The 19,626-nt window shown below is 40.8% G+C and overlaps 5 protein-coding genes across 5 annotated transcripts; all 5 read left to right on the forward strand.

The window, feature by feature from the left end:
- The first annotated feature begins 1,403 nt into the window (after nt 1-1,403).
- LOC146253503 (uncharacterized) lies at nt 1,404-4,501 on the forward strand. Its single transcript, XM_084676859.1, has 4 exons — nt 1,404-2,301; nt 2,494-3,158; nt 3,242-3,406; nt 4,476-4,501. The coding sequence occupies exons 2-4, from the start codon at nt 2,537-2,539 to the stop codon at nt 4,499-4,501; spliced, it is 813 nt and encodes a 270-aa protein (XP_084532985.1). The 5' UTR covers nt 1,404-2,301; nt 2,494-2,536.
- A 1,553-nt stretch (nt 4,502-6,054) lies between these two features.
- On the forward strand, nt 6,055-7,360 carry LOC146253504 (uncharacterized). The gene is made up of 2 exons (XM_084678596.1): nt 6,055-6,148; nt 6,341-7,360. Exon 2 carries the CDS (start codon nt 6,384-6,386, stop codon nt 7,023-7,025), a length of 642 nt encoding a protein of 213 aa, XP_084534722.1. The 5' UTR covers nt 6,055-6,148; nt 6,341-6,383; the 3' UTR covers nt 7,026-7,360.
- Nucleotides 7,361-9,901: 2,541 nt separating this feature from the next.
- On the forward strand, nt 9,902-11,207 carry LOC146253505 (uncharacterized). The gene is made up of 2 exons (XM_084678597.1): nt 9,902-9,995; nt 10,188-11,207. Exon 2 carries the CDS (start codon nt 10,231-10,233, stop codon nt 10,870-10,872), a length of 642 nt encoding a protein of 213 aa, XP_084534723.1. The 5' UTR covers nt 9,902-9,995; nt 10,188-10,230; the 3' UTR covers nt 10,873-11,207.
- A 2,541-nt stretch (nt 11,208-13,748) lies between these two features.
- Nucleotides 13,749-15,054, forward strand: LOC146253506 (uncharacterized). The gene is made up of 2 exons (XM_084678595.1): nt 13,749-13,842; nt 14,035-15,054. Exon 2 carries the CDS (start codon nt 14,078-14,080, stop codon nt 14,717-14,719), a length of 642 nt encoding a protein of 213 aa, XP_084534721.1. The 5' UTR covers nt 13,749-13,842; nt 14,035-14,077; the 3' UTR covers nt 14,720-15,054.
- Nucleotides 15,055-17,595: 2,541 nt separating this feature from the next.
- LOC146253507 (uncharacterized) lies at nt 17,596-18,714 on the forward strand. Its single transcript, XM_084678754.1, has 2 exons — nt 17,596-17,689; nt 17,882-18,714. Exon 2 carries the CDS (start codon nt 17,925-17,927, stop codon nt 18,564-18,566), a length of 642 nt encoding a protein of 213 aa, XP_084534880.1. The 5' UTR covers nt 17,596-17,689; nt 17,882-17,924; the 3' UTR covers nt 18,567-18,714.
- Nucleotides 18,715-19,626: the final 912 nt, after the last annotated feature.

A 19,626-nucleotide genomic window follows, 5' to 3' on the forward strand; every position in this document is an offset into this window, starting at 1 on the left:
GCATCTCAGAAGACTGGATCATGAAATCAAGGGAGTTAAATAGTATCACAATATGGAAGGATACGTGAAGATCAGCGTAGCCTTAGCAAGCACAGAAAAGGGACACTGCATGCTAGATAGCTTTTGTTTAGGTCTCTAGATATGGCTCTTATGGCTTTGACCTTCCTTCTATTTTCCTTGTTCAAAGTTGCACGGTATTATACACTTATTATTGGTAATATTGTGACCTCTGACCTACACTAGTGTCACAGGCATTTCCTAGTCACACCTTACAATTAACGTATAAGCAAACAGCATAATGACAGTTTATCAATGATACAACAAGCAACATAATTCATAGATTAATAGTTATGTTCTCATGATCTTAATATAGAGTATAGATCAATCATTGTTTATTATATTCAGAGCATACAGTCTAAAAGTAATAAAATAATCATTATCTTTAATTATTGTTAACTGATCAGTGGTTAAAGACAGACCTCTTCAATACCTTTGATCTAAAAACGCACTTGTTCCGGTGCTACAACGGTACTTAGGAATGATTTGCTGGACCTGATGCTAGTTTCCTCCCAGGATCACAATGACTCTTATTGAGAGACTTGTTCCTCTTGTTGGTTTGTTGTAACAGATTACACATTCTTGTACTCGCTGTGAAATATTTCACTTTTGATTGCTTTTCTACAGATACACTCTTGCACTTTTTGAGGTTCATGATGTTTTATTGTAACTTGTTTAACTACATGCTCCTATGCACTTTTGTAAAGCTCTCTCTTGGAAGTCGCTTGGGATAAAAGGGTCTGCTAAGTGAATAAATGTATGTGTAAAAAACAAGATCATTCCGAATTTGGTAATCTTGAAAAGTTTGTATCTGGATCAGGGTGATCCAATCAAAAGATGTCAAAAGATGCGGGAATTCCAGCTGTTTGAACTTTGGCTGGATCTAACAATGACCAAAGCTATTACTCTGCCTCATCTATTCATATAAACTCAACAGTTGAGGTGTAGCATAGAGGATGGAGAGGCTGACTTGCAACAATAAGCTCTTGAGTTTAAATCTCCATTCAACCTGTTGTTGTTAGCCAAACATGAAGTAATTTTGCTCTCGTGGGTCCAACCCTTGATCTTCACCAATATACATTTTTATAATATTTACACATGTAACGTAACGAGTGTTACTTTCTTTCAGACAGGAACTCCTGACATTTAAACCAGATTTACTTTTATACTGAAAAACTCTGACAAGGCAACCTTCAGAATGTGTACAGCACTAAATAACCTGTAGATTGATCATTACTGTGACACATGAAACGGGAAACACAACTTGTAATTAGCAAAAAAGGATCACCTCAGTAATTTACTTTACACACTCGAAAAGTGCTTTCCGCACCTAACTGCGGCAAACGATCGTTGACGATATAACGTGAAATTTGGCAGTTCCATCAATGGTTGCGTGCTGAAGGTATAGTCATAATATGCAAGAGGAGGACCATCAATAGCGAAATCTAAGTAGAAAGACAGACTTTCTGTGCTGAACCCAACCATTACAGCACCAGGTTTGGCTCGTTGCAAATGGTAGGGCCTATATGGAACCAGTTTGGTTGAACAGGAATTCTTTTTAATATGCAAAACCTTCTCAAGTCCTTTGAGGCAGGCCCATGCTGAACGTATGTTAACAATCGGTTGTGCCAGATGTTATCTTATTAGGTCGTCTGCTGGGGCACACAATCCATTCCACAGTTGCAAAGGAGAAGACATTACGTATTTCAAAAAAATATTTGCAAAATATGAATGTACAACATTTTGTACATTTGATTTTGATTGTTGAGAATCAATAAAATATAAAACCGGAAATATTATTGAAGTAAGCAAGTTTCCCGTAAGAAGTATTGTTGTGTTACACAATTTATATGCCGACTTTAAATCGCTACACTGAGTAAAACAATTGATCCATAAGCACCCAACCCGCCAGCTCCTCAGCTTGAAAGCAAAGTCAAAGGAGAATCATTAATAAACATGGAATAATAAATTACCCACAAAATACGGGTAACATGGGTGATAGCAAGGTCTTTGTCAATAAAGTTACAATAACAAAAAATAAAAACACAAATGTATTTAATAACAAACGGCCTATATGTCAATTCCTTAAAACTGCTATCTGGTGGTTGTTGTGGGGCTTTCGTGAACTCTGCCGACATCAAACTGGATTGGCTTATTGTTGCGTCACAATGTACAATATTCCAATACATAGATGTCATCTGACAACTCAGATCATTCGCGATTTGACATTCAGCGTTTTAAAAGGTAAGAAAAATAGCTCCTTTCTAAAAATTGTAAACCTGGTTCTTGGCTCAATTGAATAATATCATTTTCTTGAATCAAAAAGGATAATATACAAAGGTATGGATGATTAGTTGAAGCCATAGGTGCAATTGTCTCATTCTTCAACAGACTTCTAAAACTTGTCATTTCAACTGGACAACATTTTTTTCACAGATAATTGCATAAAACCAAGATCGTCCGTGCCTAACTGAAGATCATGAGACAACTCGGCCTGAAAAGGGCTGATCCAATGTCCAACTGTGCTCCAAGGCGTTCTGGAAGACTGCCCCAAGAGAGCGAAGAAGACGGTGGTGCTCCAGTCTTCTTCTCAAGGCACTCTTCCCTCCCAAAGCTGACGGTTGTCCCCCGGGCTCCCTCACTTTCTGATGTCGACACCGACAAGTTCATCATGGCAACACGTCAAGCAAAGCCTATGCGGCACCTCCTGGCCCCGATCCAGACTAGAAGTCCTACTCTTCTGTCTGACTCTCATCCCAACAAGCCTGGAAATATACCTCCACGACCTGGCAACCCAGTGCCTACTTCTACTCCCAGCAAATCTCACCTGGTTCAGAAGGAGCTGGACCTGGCTGGAGCGCCTGCCAGAGAGGTGAAACCCGGTCCCAAGAACCCCAATCCCTTAGTGCACCGAGTCCCCCTGCTGGCCAGGAGGGCTGAGATGAACAAGCCCAAGGTGGTTCCTGTCCTTGAACCAGCACCTCCCTGCCTATTTCCTGCCATTGCCAAGGGAAACGTGTCCCTGGTCAAGGCTAAGAAGCGGAAGAAGGCGAAGAAAGCCCAGACATCCAGCCTGGGCCCGTCAGGTGCCTTCTATCAGCGTAGGTTCATGCTACAATAGCTCCAGCCGGGACCGTTCCCTCTCCTCTCACCTTCCATCCCCACCCTTTTTTCATGCAACAAGGAAACGTATTTGAACTGGAGCACAGCACCAATGAGCAGGACAAGTTAGCCTCTCTGGACCCAGAGAACAAGACCAGAGGTCTAGACCTGACCACCCTGCTGCTCGATAACACCGTGCTTCCTGCCCCGCCCTACGACCCAGCCCTGATACCATCCGCCTGCACTGGTGGACACCAAAAACTTGTGCCATTACGTTTATTACCTGACTTTAATGAAGCAAATAATATGTTACACAATGACATACTTCTGACTGAATAGTAAAAGCATGTTGGCATCAACACAAAATAAAGATGTTTGATTTTACCATGGTTTTGTATTAGTTCCCTCTCTATCACATCTAAGGAATATCTGTCAATTTTATGATCCATACTTGTTATCATATCATAACTTGGAATGCAAATGTAGTCAGGGCTCTGAGACAATCGCTTCGTTACTTTCGCCCCAGTTCTCCCCTACGTAACACTGGTACATGTATTGTATTCCGATACTCCCCAACACTGCTGATGACGTATAGAACTCATTGCTGTGTAAGTACCAGACAAAATCAACATGTTTATTATAGATCTATAAGGTGCAGGTGTCTGATACTCAAGTTGATCTCAGAAGTGCATCTCAGAAGACTGGATCATGAAATCAAGGGAGTTAAATAGTATCACAATATGGAAGGATACGTGAAGATCAGCGTAGCCTTAGCAAGCACAGAAAAGGGACACTGCATGCTAGATAGCTTTTGTTTAGGTCTCTAGATATGGCTCTTATGGCTTTGACCTTCCTTCTATTTTCCTTGTTCAAAGTTGCACGGTATTATACACTTATTATTGGTAATATTGTGACCTCTGACCTACACTAGTGTCACAGGCATTTCCTAGTCACACCTTACAATTAACGTATAAGCAAACAGCATAATGACAGTTTATCAATGATACAACAAGCAACATAATTCATAGATTAATAGTTATGTTCTCATGATCTTAATATAGAGTATAGATCAATCATTGTTTATTATATTCAGAGCATACAGTCTAAAAGTAATAAAATAATCATTATCTTTAATTATTGTTAACTGATCAGTGGTTAAAGACAGACCTCTTCAATACCTTTGATCTAAAAACGCACTTGTTCCGGTGCTACAACGGTACTTAGGAATGATTTGCTGGACCTGATGCTAGTTTCCTCCCAGGATCACAATGACTCTTATTGAGAGACTTGTTCCTCTTGTTGGTTTGTTGTAACAGATTACACATTCTTGTACTCGCTGTGAAATATTTCACTTTTGATTGCTTTTCTACAGATACACTCTTGCACTTTTTGAGGTTCATGATGTTTTATTGTAACTTGTTTAACTACATGCTCCTATGCACTTTTGTAAAGCTCTCTCTTGGAAGTCGCTTGGGATAAAAGGGTCTGCTAAGTGAATAAATGTATGTGTAAAAAACAAGATCATTCCGAATTTGGTAATCTTGAAAAGTTTGTATCTGGATCAGGGTGATCCAATCAAAAGATGTCAAAAGATGCGGGAATTCCAGCTGTTTGAACTTTGGCTGGATCTAACAATGACCAAAGCTATTACTCTGCCTCATCTATTCATATAAACTCAACAGTTGAGGTGTAGCATAGAGGATGGAGAGGCTGACTTGCAACAATAAGCTCTTGAGTTTAAATCTCCATTCAACCTGTTGTTGTTAGCCAAACATGAAGTAATTTTGCTCTCGTGGGTCCAACCCTTGATCTTCACCAATATACATTTTTATAATATTTACACATGTAACGTAACGAGTGTTACTTTCTTTCAGACAGGAACTCCTGACATTTAAACCAGATTTACTTTTATACTGAAAAACTCTGACAAGGCAACCTTCAGAATGTGTACAGCACTAAATAACCTGTAGATTGATCATTACTGTGACACATGAAACGGGAAACACAACTTGTAATTAGCAAAAAAGGATCACCTCAGTAATTTACTTTACACACTCGAAAAGTGCTTTCCGCACCTAACTGCGGCAAACGATCGTTGACCATATAACGTGAAATTTGGCAGTTCCATCAATGGTTGCGTGCTGAAGGTATAGTCATAATATGCAAGAGGAGGACCATCAATAGCGAAATCTAAGTAGAAAGACAGACTTTCTGTGCTGAACCCAACCATTACAGCACCAGGTTTGGCTCGTTGCAAATGGTAGGGCCTATATGGAACCAGTTTGGTTGAACAGGAATTCTTTTTAATATGCAAAACCTTCTCAAGTCCTTTGAGGCAGGCCCATGCTGAACGTATGTTAACAATCGGTTGTGCCAGATGTTATCTTATTAGGTCGTCTGCTGGGGCACACAATCCATTCCACAGTTGCAAAGGAGAAGACATTACGTATTTCAAAAAAATATTTGCAAAATATGAATGTACAACATTTTGTACATTTGATTTTGATTGTTGAGAATCAATAAAATATAAAACCGGAAATATTATTGAAGTAAGCAAGTTTCCCGTAAGAAGTATTGTTGTGTTACACAATTTATATGCCGACTTTAAATCGCTACACTGAGTAAAACAATTGATCCATAAGCACCCAACCCGCCAGCTCCTCAGCTTGAAAGCAAAGTCAAAGGAGAATCATTAATAAACATGGAATAATAAATTACCCACAAAATACGGGTAACATGGGTGATAGCAAGGTCTTTGTCAATAAAGTTACAATAACAAAAAATAAAAACACAAATGTCTTTAATAACAAACGGCCTATATGTCAATTCCTTAAAACTGCTATCTGGAGGTTGTTGTGGGGCTTTCGTGAACTCTGCCGACATCAAACTGGATTGGCTTATTGTTGCGTCACAATGTACAATATTCCAATACATAGATGTCATCTGACAACTCAGATCATTCGCGATTTGACATTCAGCGTTTTAAAAGGTAAGAAAAATAGCTCCTTTCTAAAAATTGTAAACCTGGTTCTTGGCTCAATTGAATAATATCATTTTCTTGAATCAAAAAGGATAATATACAAAGGTATGGATGATTAGTTGAAGCCATAGGTGCAATTGTCTCATTCTTCAACAGACTTCTAAAACTTGTCATTTCAACTGGACAACATTTTTTTCACAGATAATTGCATAAAACCAAGATCGTCCGTGCCTAACTGAAGATCATGAGACAACTCGGCCTGAAAAGGGCTGATCCAATGTCCAACTGTGCTCCAAGGCGTTCTGGAAGACTGCCCCAAGAGAGCGAAGAAGACGGTGGTGCTCCAGTCTTCTTCTCAAGGCACTCTTCCCTCCCAAAGCTGACGGTTGTCCCCCGGGCTCCCTCACTTTCTGATGTCGACACCGACAAGTTCATCATGGCAACACGTCAAGCAAAGCCTATGCGGCACCTCCTGGCCCCGATCCAGACTAGAAGTCCTACTCTTCTGTCTGACTCTCATCCCAACAAGCCTGGAAATATACCTCCACGACCTGGCAACCCAGTGCCTACTTCTACTCCCAGCAAATCTCACCTGGTTCAGAAGGAGCTGGACCTGGCTGGAGCGCCTGCCAGAGAGGTGAAACCCGGTCCCAAGAACCCCAATCCCTTAGTGCACCGAGTCCCCCTGCTGGCCAGGAGGGCTGAGATGAACAAGCCCAAGGTGGTTCCTGTCCTTGAACCAGCACCTCCCTGCCTATTTCCTGCCATTGCCAAGGGAAACGTGTCCCTGGTCAAGGCTAAGAAGCGGAAGAAGGCGAAGAAAGCCCAGACATCCAGCCTGGGCCCGTCAGGTGCCTTCTATCAGCGTAGGTTCATGCTACAATAGGTCCAGCCGGGACCGTTCCCTCTCCTCTCACCTTCCATCCCCACCCTTTTTTCATGCAACAAGGAAACGTATTTGAACTGGAGCACAGCACCAATGAGCAGGACAAGTTAGCCTCTCTGGACCCAGAGAACAAGACCAGAGGTCTAGACCTGACCACCCTGCTGCTCGATAACACCGTGCTTCCTGCCCCGCCCTACGACCCAGCCCTGATACCATCCGCCTGCACTGGTGGACACCAAAAACTTGTGCCATTACGTTTATTACCTGACTTTAATGAAGCAAATAATATGTTACACAATGACATACTTCTGACTGAATAGTAAAAGCATGTTGGCATCAACACAAAATAAAGATGTTTGATTTTACCATGGTTTTGTATTAGTTCCCTCTCTATCACATCAAAGGAATATCTGTCAATTTTATGATCCATACTTGTTATCATATCATAACTTGGAATGCAAATGTAGTCAGGGCTCTGAGACAATCGCTTCGTTACTTTCGCCCCAGTTCTCCCCTACGTAACACTGGTACATGTATTGTATTCCGATACTCCCCAACACTGCTGATGACGTATAGAACTCATTGCTGTGTAAGTACCAGACAAAATCAACATGTTTATTATAGATCTATAAGGTGCAGGTGTCTGATACTCAAGTTGATCTCAGAAGTGCATCTCAGAAGACTGGATCATGAAATCAAGGGAGTTAAATAGTATCACAATATGGAAGGATACGTGAAGATCAGCGTAGCCTTAGCAAGCACAGAAAAGGGACACTGCATGCTAGATAGCTTTTGTTTAGGTCTCTAGATATGGCTCTTATGGCTTTGACCTTCCTTCTATTTTCCTTGTTCAAAGTTGCACGGTATTATACACTTATTATTGGTAATATTGTGACCTCTGACCTACACTAGTGTCACAGGCATTTCCTAGTCACACCTTACAATTAACGTATAAGCAAACAGCATAATGACAGTTTATCAATGATACAACAAGCAACATAATTCATAGATTAATAGTTATGTTCTCATGATCTTAATATAGAGTATAGATCAATCATTGTTTATTATATTCAGAGCATACAGTCTAAAAGTAATAAAATAATCATTATCTTTAATTATTGTTAACTGATCAGTGGTTAAAGACAGACCTCTTCAATACCTTTGATCTAAAAACGCACTTGTTCCGGTGCTACAACGGTACTTAGGAATGATTTGCTGGACCTGATGCTAGTTTCCTCCCAGGATCACAATGACTCTTATTGAGAGACTTGTTCCTCTTGTTGGTTTGTTGTAACAGATTACACATTCTTGTACTCGCTGTGAAATATTTCACTTTTGATTGCTTTTCTACAGATACACTCTTGCACTTTTTGAGGTTCATGATGTTTTATTGTAACTTGTTTAACTACATGCTCCTATGCACTTTTGTAAAGCTCTCTCTTGGAAGTCGCTTGGGATAAAAGGGTCTGCTAAGTGAATAAATGTATGTGTAAAAAACAAGATCATTCCGAATTTGGTAATCTTGAAAAGTTTGTATCTGGATCAGGGTGATCCAATCAAAAGATGTCAAAAGATGCGGGAATTCCAGCTGTTTGAACTTTGGCTGGATCTAACAATGACCAAAGCTATTACTCTGCCTCATCTATTCATATAAACTCAACAGTTGAGGTGTAGCATAGAGGATGGAGAGGCTGACTTGCAACAATAAGCTCTTGAGTTTAAATCTCCATTCAACCTGTTGTTGTTAGCCAAACATGAAGTAATTTTGCTCTCGTGGGTCCAACCCTTGATCTTCACCAATATACATTTTTATAATATTTACACATGTAACGTAACGAGTGTTACTTTCTTTCAGACAGGAACTCCTGACATTTAAACCAGATTTACTTTTATACTGAAAAACTCTGACAAGGCAACCTTCAGAATGTGTACAGCACTAAATAACCTGTAGATTGATCATTACTGTGACACATGAAACGGGAAACACAACTTGTAATTAGCAAAAAAGGATCACCTCAGTAATTTACTTTACACACTCGAAAAGTGCTTTCCGCACCTAACTGCGGCAAACGATCGTTGACCATATAACGTGAAATTTGGCAGTTCCATCAATGGTTGCGTGCTGAAGGTATAGTCATAATATGCAAGAGGAGGACCATCAATAGCGAAATCTAAGTAGAAAGACAGACTTTCTGTGCTGAACCCAACCATTACAGCACCAGGTTTGGCTCGTTGCAAATGGTAGGGCCTATATGGAACCAGTTTGGTTGAACAGGAATTCTTTTTAATATGCAAAACCTTCTCAAGTCCTTTGAGGCAGGCCCATGCTGAACGTATGTTAACAATCGGTTGTGCCAGATGTTATCTTATTAGGTCGTCTGCTGGGGCACACAATCCATTCCACAGTTGCAAAGGAGAAGACATTACGTATTTCAAAAAAATATTTGCAAAATATGAATGTACAACATTTTGTACATTTGATTTTGATTGTTGAGAATCAATAAAATATAAAACCGGAAATATTATTGAAGTAAGCAAGTTTCCCGTAAGAAGTATTGTTGTGTTACACAATTTATATGCCGACTTTAAATCGCTACACTGAGTAAAACAATTGATCCATAAGCACCCAACCCGCCAGCTCCTCAGCTTGAAAGCAAAGTCAAAGGAGAATCATTAATAAACATGGAATAATAAATTACCCACAAAATACGGGTAACATGGGTGATAGCAAGGTCTTTGTCAATAAAGTTACAATAACAAAAAATAAAAACACAAATGTCTTTAATAACAAACGGCCTATATGTCAATTCCTTAAAACTGCTATCTGGAGGTTGTTGTGGGGCTTTCGTGAACTCTGCCGACATCAAACTGGATTGGCTTATTGTTGCGTCACAATGTACAATATTCCAATACATAGATGTCATCTGACAACTCAGATCATTCGCGATTTGACATTCAGCGTTTTAAAAGGTAAGAAAAATAGCTCCTTTCTAAAAATTGTAAACCTGGTTCTTGGCTCAATTGAATAATATCATTTTCTTGAATCAAAAAGGATAATATACAAAGGTATGGATGATTAGTTGAAGCCATAGGTGCAATTGTCTCATTCTTCAACAGACTTCTAAAACTTGTCATTTCAACTGGACAACATTTTTTTCACAGATAATTGCATAAAACCAAGATCGTCCGTGCCTAACTGAAGATCATGAGACAACTCGGCCTGAAAAGGGCTGATCCAATGTCCAACTGTGCTCCAAGGCGTTCTGGAAGACTGCCCCAAGAGAGCGAAGAAGACGGTGGTGCTCCAGTCTTCTTCTCAAGGCACTCTTCCCTCCCAAAGCTGACGGTTGTCCCCCGGGCTCCCTCACTTTCTGATGTCGACACCGACAAGTTCATCATGGCAACACGTCAAGCAAAGCCTATGCGGCACCTCCTGGCCCCGATCCAGACTAGAAGTCCTACTCTTCTGTCTGACTCTCATCCCAACAAGCCTGGAAATATACCTCCACGACCTGGCAACCCAGTGCCTACTTCTACTCCCAGCAAATCTCACCTGGTTCAGAAGGAGCTGGACCTGGCTGGAGCGCCTGCCAGAGAGGTGAAACCCGGTCCCAAGAACCCCAATCCCTTAGTGCACCGAGTCCCCCTGCTGGCCAGGAGGGCTGAGATGAACAAGCCCAAGGTGGTTCCTGTCCTTGAACCAGCACCTCCCTGCCTATTTCCTGCCATTGCCAAGGGAAACGTGTCCCTGGTCAAGGCTAAGAAGCGGAAGAAGGCGAAGAAAGCCCAGACATCCAGCCTGGGCCCGTCAGGTGCCTTCTATCAGCGTAGGTTCATGCTACAATAGGTCCAGCCGGGACCGTTCCCTCTCCTCTCACCTTCCATCCCCACCCTTTTTTCATGCAACAAGGAAACGTATTTGAACTGGAGCACAGCACCAATGAGCAGGACAAGTTAGCCTCTCTGGACCCAGAGAACAAGACCAGAGGTCTAGACCTGACCACCCTGCTGCTCGATAACACCGTGCTTCCTGCCCCGCCCTACGACCCAGCCCTGATACCATCCGCCTGCACTGGTGGACACCAAAAACTTGTGCCATTACGTTTATTACCTGACTTTAATGAAGCAAATAATATGTTACACAATGACATACTTCTGACTGAATAGTAAAAGCATGTTGGCATCAACACAAAATAAAGATGTTTGATTTTACCATGGTTTTGTATTAGTTCCCTCTCTATCACATCAAAGGAATATCTGTCAATTTTATGATCCATACTTGTTATCATATCATAACTTGGAATGCAAATGTAGTCAGGGCTCTGAGACAATCGCTTCGTTACTTTCGCCCCAGTTCTCCCCTACGTAACACTGGTACATGTATTGTATTCCGATACTCCCCAACACTGCTGATGACGTATAGAACTCATTGCTGTGTAAGTACCAGACAAAATCAACATGTTTATTATAGATCTATAAGGTGCAGGTGTCTGATACTCAAGTTGATCTCAGAAGTGCATCTCAGAAGACTGGATCATGAAATCAAGGGAGTTAAATAGTATCACAATATGGAAGGATACGTGAAGATCAGCGTAGCCTTAGCAAGCACAGAAAAGGGACACTGCATGCTAGATAGCTTTTGTTTAGGTCTCTAGATATGGCTCTTATGGCTTTGACCTTCCTTCTATTTTCCTTGTTCAAAGTTGCACGGTATTATACACTTATTATTGGTAATATTGTGACCTCTGACCTACACTAGTGTCACAGGCATTTCCTAGTCACACCTTACAATTAACGTATAAGCAAACAGCATAATGACAGTTTATCAATGATACAACAAGCAACATAATTCATAGATTAATAGTTATGTTCTCATGATCTTAATATAGAGTATAGATCAATCATTGTTTATTATATTCAGAGCATACAGTCTAAAAGTAATAAAATAATCATTATCTTTAATTATTGTTAACTGATCAGTGGTTAAAGACAGACCTCTTCAATACCTTTGATCTAAAAACGCACTTGTTCCGGTGCTACAACGGTACTTAGGAATGATTTGCTGGACCTGATGCTAGTTTCCTCCCAGGATCACAATGACTCTTATTGAGAGACTTGTTCCTCTTGTTGGTTTGTTGTAACAGATTACACATTCTTGTACTCGCTGTGAAATATTTCACTTTTGATTGCTTTTCTACAGATACACTCTTGCACTTTTTGAGGTTCATGATGTTTTATTGTAACTTGTTTAACTACATGCTCCTATGCACTTTTGTAAAGCTCTCTCTTGGAAGTCGCTTGGGATAAAAGGGTCTGCTAAGTGAATAAATGTATGTGTAAAAAACAAGATCATTCCGAATTTGGTAATCTTGAAAAGTTTGTATCTGGATCAGGGTGATCCAATCAAAAGATGTCAAAAGATGCGGGAATTCCAGCTGTTTGAACTTTGGCTGGATCTAACAATGACCAAAGCTATTACTCTGCCTCATCTATTCATATAAACTCAACAGTTGAGGTGTAGCATAGAGGATGGAGAGGCTGACTTGCAACAATAAGCTCTTGAGTTTAAATCTCCATTCAACCTGTTGTTGTTAGCCAAACATGAAGTAATTTTGCTCTCGTGGGTCCAACCCTTGATCTTCACCAATATACATTTTTATAATATTTACACATGTAACGTAACGAGTGTTACTTTCTTTCAGACAGGAACTCCTGACATTTAAACCAGATTTACTTTTATACTGAAAAACTCTGACAAGGCAACCTTCAGAATGTGTACAGCACTAAATAACCTGTAGATTGATCATTACTGTGACACATGAAACGGGAAACACAACTTGTAATTAGCAAAAAAGGATCACCTCAGTAATTTACTTTACACACTCGAAAAGTGCTTTCCGCACCTAACTGCGGCAAACGATCGTTGACGATATAACGTGAAATTTGGCAGTTCCATCAATGGTTGCGTGCTGAAGGTATAGTCATAATATGCAAGAGGAGGACCATCAATAGCGAAATCTAAGTAGAAAGACAGACTTTCTGTGCTGAACCCAACCATTACAGCACCAGGTTTGGCTCGTTGCAAATGGTAGGGCCTATATGGAACCAGTTTGGTTGAACAGGAATTCTTTTTAATATGCAAAACCTTCTCAAGTCCTTTGAGGCAGGCCCATGCTGAACGTATGTTAACAATCGGTTGTGCCAGATGTTATCTTATTAGGTCGTCTGCTGGGGCACACAATCCATTCCACAGTTGCAAAGGAGAAGACATTACGTATTTCAAAAAAATATTTGCAAAATATGAATGTACAACATTTTGTACATTTGATTTTGATTGTTGAGAATCAATAAAATATAAAACCGGAAATATTATTGAAGTAAGCAAGTTTCCCGTAAGAAGTATTGTTGTGTTACACAATTTATATGCCGACTTTAAATCGCTACACTGAGTAAAACAATTGATCCATAAGCACCCAACCCGCCAGCTCCTCAGCTTGAAAGCAAAGTCAAAGGAGAATCATTAATAAACATGGAATAATAAATTACCCACAAAATACGGGTAACATGGGTGATAGCAAGGTCTTTGTCAATAAAGTTACAATAACAAAAAATAAAAACACAAATGTATTTAATAACAAACGGCCTATATGTCAATTCCTTAAAACTGCTATCTGGAGGTTGTTGTGGGGCTTTCGTGAACTCTGCCGACATCAAACTGGATTGGCTTATTGTTGCGTCACAATGTACAATATTCCAATACATAGATGTCATCTGACAACTCAGATCATTCGCGATTTGACATTCAGCGTTTTAAAAGGTAAGAAAAATAGCTCCTTTCTAAAAATTGTAAACCTGGTTCTTGGCTCAATTGAATAATATCATTTTCTTGAATCAAAAAGGATAATATACAAAGGTATGGATGATTAGTTGAAGCCATAGGTGCAATTGTCTCATTCTTCAACAGACTTCTAAAACTTGTCATTTCAACTGGACAACATTTTTTTCACAGATAATTGCATAAAACCAAGATCGTCCGTGCCTAACTGAAGATCATGAGACAACTCGGCCTGAAAAGGGCTGATCCAATGTCCAACTGTGCTCCAAGGCGTTCTGGAAGACTGCCCCAAGAGAGCGAAGAAGACGGTGGTGCTCCAGTCTTCTTCTCAAGGCACTCTTCCCTCCCAAAGCTGACGGTTGTCCCCCGGGCTCCCTCACTTTCTGATGTCGACACCGACAAGTTCATCATGGCAACACGTCAAGCAAAGCCTATGCGGCACCTCCTGGCCCCGATCCAGACTAGAAGTCCTACTCTTCTGTCTGACTCTCATCCCAACAAGCCTGGAAATATACCTCCACGACCTGGCAACCCAGTGCCTACTTCTACTCCCAGCAAATCTCACCTGGTTCAGAAGGAGCTGGACCTGGCTGGAGCGCCTGCCAGAGAGGTGAAACCCGGTCCCAAGAACCCCAATCCCTTAGTGCACCGAGTCCCCCTGCTGGCCAGGAGGGCTGAGATGAACAAGCCCAAGGTGGTTCCTGTCCTTGAACCAGCACCTCCCTGCCTATTTCCTGCCATTGCCAAGGGAAACGTGTCCCTGGTCAAGGCTAAGAAGCGGAAGAAGGCGAAGAAAGCCCAGACATCCAGCCTGGGCCCGTCAGGTGCCTTCTATCAGCGTAGGTTCATGCTACAATAGGTCCAGCCGGGACCGTTCCCTCTCCTCTCACCTTCCATCCCCACCCTTTTTTCATGCAACAAGGAAACGTATTTGAACTGGAGCACAGCACCAATGAGCAGGACAAGTTAGCCTCTCTGGACCCAGAGAACAAGACCAGAGGTCTAGACCTGACCACCCTGCTGCTCGATAACACCGTGCTTCCTGCCCCGCCCTACGACCCAGCCCTGATACCATCCGCCTGCACTGGTGGACACCAAAAACTTGTGCCATTACGTTTATTACCTGACTTTAATGAAGCAAATAATATGTTACACAATGACATACTTCTGACTGAATAGTAAAAGCATGTTGGCATCAACACAAAATAAAGATGTTTGATTTTACCATGGTTTTGTATTAGTTCCCTCTCTATCACATCAAAGGAATATCTGTCAATTTTATGATCCATACTTGTTATCATATCATAACTTGGAATGCAAATGTAGTCAGGGCTCTGAGACAATCGCTTCGTTACTTTCGCCCCAGTTCTCCCCTACGTAACACTGGTACATGTATTGTATTCCGATACTCCCCAACACTGCTGATGACGTATAGAACTCATTGCTGTGTAAGTACCAGACAAAATCAACATGTTTATTATAGATCTATAAGGTGCAGGTGTCTGATACTCAAGTTGATCTCAGAAGTGCATCTCAGAAGACTGGATCATGAAATCAAGGGAGTTAAATAGTATCACAATATGGAAGGATACGTGAAGATCAGCATAGCCTTAGCAAGCACAGAAAAGGGACACTGCATGCTAGATAGCTTTTGTTTAGGTCTCTAGATATGGCTCTTATGGCTTTGACCTTCCTTCTATTTTCCTTGTTCAAAGTTGCACGGTATTATACACTTATTATTGGTAATATTGTGACCTCTGACCTACACTAGTGTCACAGGCATTTCCTAGTCACACCTTACAATTAACGTATAAGCAAACAGCATAATGACAGTTTATCAATGATACAACAAGCAACATAATTCATAGATTAATAGTTATGTTCTCATGATCTTAATATAGAGTATAGATCAATCATTGTTTATTATATTCAGAGCATACAGTCTAAAAGTAATAAAATAATCATTATCTTTAATTATTGTTAACTGATCAGTGGTTAAAGACAGACCTCTTCAATAACTTTGATCTAAAAACGCACTTGTTCCGGTGCTACAACGGTACTTAGGAATGATTTGCTGGACCTGATGCTAGTTTCCTCCCAGGATCACAATGACTCTTATTGAGAGACTTGTTCCTCTTGTTGGTTTGTTGTAACAGATTACACATTCTTGTACTCGCTGTGAAATATTTTACTTTTGATTGCTTTTCTACAGATACACTCTTGCACTTTTTGAGGTTCATGATGTTTTATTGTAACTTGTTTAACTACATGCTCCTATGCACTTTTGTAAAGCTCTCTCTTGGAAGTCGCTTGGGATAAAAGGGTCTGCTAAGTGAATAAATGTATGTGTAAAAAACAAGATCATTCCGAATTTGGTAATCTTGAAAAGTTTGTATCTGGATCAGGGTGATCCAATCAAAAGATGTCAAAAGATGCGGGAATTCCAGCTGTTTGAACTTTGGCTGGATCTAACAATGACCAAAGCTATTACTCTGCCTCATCTATTCATATAAACTCAACAGTTGAGGTGTAGCATAGAGGATGGAGAGGCTGACTTGCAACAATAAGCTCTTGAGTTTAAATCTCCATTCAACCTGTTGTTGTTAGCCAAACATGAAGTAATTTTGCTCTCGTGGGTCCAACCCTTGATCTTCACCAATATACATTTTTATAATATTTACACATGTAACGTAACGAGTGTTACTTTCTTTCAGACAGGAACTCCTGACATTTAAACCAGATTTACTTTTATACTGAAAAACTCTGACAAGGCAACCTTCAGAATGTGTACAGCACTAAATAACCTGTAGATTGATCATTACTGTGACACATGAAACGGGAAACACAACTTGTAATTAGCAAAAAAGGATCACCTCAGTAATTTACTTTACACACTCGAAAAGTGCTTTCCGCACCTAACTGCGGCAAACGATCGTTGACGATATAACGTGAAATTTGGCAGTTCCATCAATGGTTGCGTGCTGAAGGTATAGTCATAATATGCAAGAGGAGGACCATCAATAGCGAAATCTAAGTAGAAAGACAGACTTTCTGTGCTGAACCCAACCATTACAGCACCAGGTTTGGCTCGTTGCAAATGGTAGGGCCTATATGGAACCAGTTTGGTTGAACAGGAATTCTTTTTAATATGCAAAACCTTCTCAAGTCCTTTGAGGCAGGCCCATGCTGAACGTATGTTAACAATCGGTTGTGCCAGATGTTATCTTATTAGGTCGTCTGCTGGGGCACACAATCCATTCCACAGTTGCAAAGGAGAAGACATTACGTATTTCAAAAAAATATTTGCAAAATATGAATGTACAACATTTTGTACATTTGATTTTGATTGTTGAGAATCAATAAAATATAAAACCGGAAATATTATTGAAGTAAGCAAGTTTCCCGTAAGAAGTATTGTTGTGTTACACAATTTATATGCCGACTTTAAATCGCTACACTGAGTAAAACAATTGATCCATAAGCACCCAACCCGCCAGCTCCTCAGCTTGAAAGCAAAGTCAAAGGAGAATCATTAATAAACATGGAATAATAAATTACCCACAAAATACGGGTAACATGGGTGATAGCAAGGTCTTTGTCAATAAAGTTACAATAACAAAAAATAAAAACACAAATGTATTTAATAACAAACGGCCTATATGTCAATTCCTTAAAACTGCTATCTAGTGGTTGTTGTGGGGCTTTCGTGAACTCTGCCGACATCAAACTGGATTGGCTTATTGTTGCGTCACAATGTACAATATTCCAATACATAGATGTCATCTGACAACTCAGATCATTCGCGATTTGACATTCAGCGTTTTAAAAGGTAAGAAAAATAGCTCCTTTCTAAAAATTGTAAACCTGGTTCTTGGCTCAATTGAATAATATCATTTTCTTGAATCAAAAAGGATAATATACAAAGGTATGGATGATTAGTTGAAGCCATAGGTGCAATTGTCTCATTCTTCAACAGACTTCTAAAACTTGTCATTTCAACTGGACAACATTTTTTTCACAGATAATTGCATAAAACCAAGATCGTCCGTGCCTAACTGAAGATCATGAGACAACTCGGCCTGAAAAGGGCTGATCCAATGTCCAACTGTGCTCCAAGGCGTTCTGGAAGACTGCCCCAAGAGAGCGAAGAAGACGGTGGTGCTCCAGTCTTCTTCTCAAGGCACTCTTCCCTCCCAAAGCTGACGGTTGTCCCCCGGGCTCCCTCACTTTCTGATGTCGACACCGACAAGTTCATCATGGCAACACGTCAAGCAAAGCCTATGCGGCACCTCCTGGCCCCGATCCAGACTAGAAGTCCTACTCTTCTGTCTGACTCTCATCCCAACAAGCCTGGAAATATACCTCCACGACCTGGCAACCCAGTGCCTACTTCTACTCCCAGCAAATCTCACCTGGTTCAGAAGGAGCTGGACCTGGCTGGAGCGCCTGCCAGAGAGGTGAAACCCGGTCCCAAGAACCCCAATCCCTTAGTGCACCGAGTCCCCCTGCTGGCCAGGAGGGCTGAGATGAACAAGCCCAAGGTGGTTCCTGTCCTTGAACCAGCACCTCCCTGCCTATTTCCTGCCATTGCCAAGGGAAACGTGTCCCTGGTCAAGGCTAAGAAGCGGAAGAAGGCGAAGAAAGCCCAGACATCCAGCCTGGGCCCGTCAGGTGCCTTCTATCAGCGTAGGTTCATGCTACAATAGGTCCAGCCGGGACCGTTCCCTCTCCTCTCACCTTCCATCCCCACCCTTTTTTCATGCAACAAGGAAACGTATTTGAACTGGAGCACAGCACCAATGAGCAGGACAAGTTAGCCTCTCTGGACCCAGAGAACAAGACCAGAGGTCTAGACCTGACCACCCTGCTACTCGATAACACCGTGCTTCCTGCCCCGCCCTACGACCCAGCCCTGATACCATCCGCCTGCACTGGTGGACACCAAAAACTTGTGCCATTACGTTTATTACCTGACTTTAATGAAGCAAATAATATGTTACACAATGACATACTTCTGACTGAATAGTAAAAGCATGTTGGCATCAACACAAAATAAAGATGTTTGATTTTACCATGGTTTTGTATTAGTTCCCTCTCTATCACATCAAAGGAATATCTGTCAATTTTATGATCCATACTTGTTATCATATCATAACTTGGAATGCAAATGTAGTCAGGGCTCTGAGACAATCGCTTCGTTACTTTCGCCCCAGTTCTCCCCTACGTTACACTGGTACATGTATTGTATTCCGATACTCCCCAACACTTCTGATGACGTATAGAACCCATTGCTGTGTAAGTACCAGACAAAATCAACATATTTACTATAGATCTATAAGGTGCAGGTGTCTGATACTCAAGTTGATCTCAGAAGTGCATCTCAGAAGACTGGATCATGAAATCAAGGGAGTTAAATAGTATCACAATATGGAAGGATACGTGAAGATCAGCATAGCCTTAGCAAGCACAGAAAAGGGACACTGCATGCTAGATAGCTTTTGTTTAGGTCTCTAGATATGGCTCTTATGGCTTTGACCTTCCTTCTATTTTCCTTGTTCAAAGTTGCACGGTATTATACACTTATTATTGGTAATATTGTGACCTCTGACCTACACTAGTGTCACAGGCATTTCCTAGTCACACCTTACAATTAACGTATAAGCAAACAGCATAATGACAGTTTATCAATGATACAACAAGCAACATAATTCATAGATTAATAGTTATGTTCTCATGATCTTAATATAGAGTATAGATCAATCATTG

The sequence above is a fragment of the Hypomesus nipponensis genome, chromosome 17 (assembly GCF_054491055.1).
Source record: "Hypomesus nipponensis isolate SF chromosome 17, ASM5449105v1, whole genome shotgun sequence".
NCBI classification, from domain to species: domain Eukaryota; kingdom Metazoa; phylum Chordata; class Actinopteri; order Osmeriformes; family Osmeridae; genus Hypomesus; species Hypomesus nipponensis.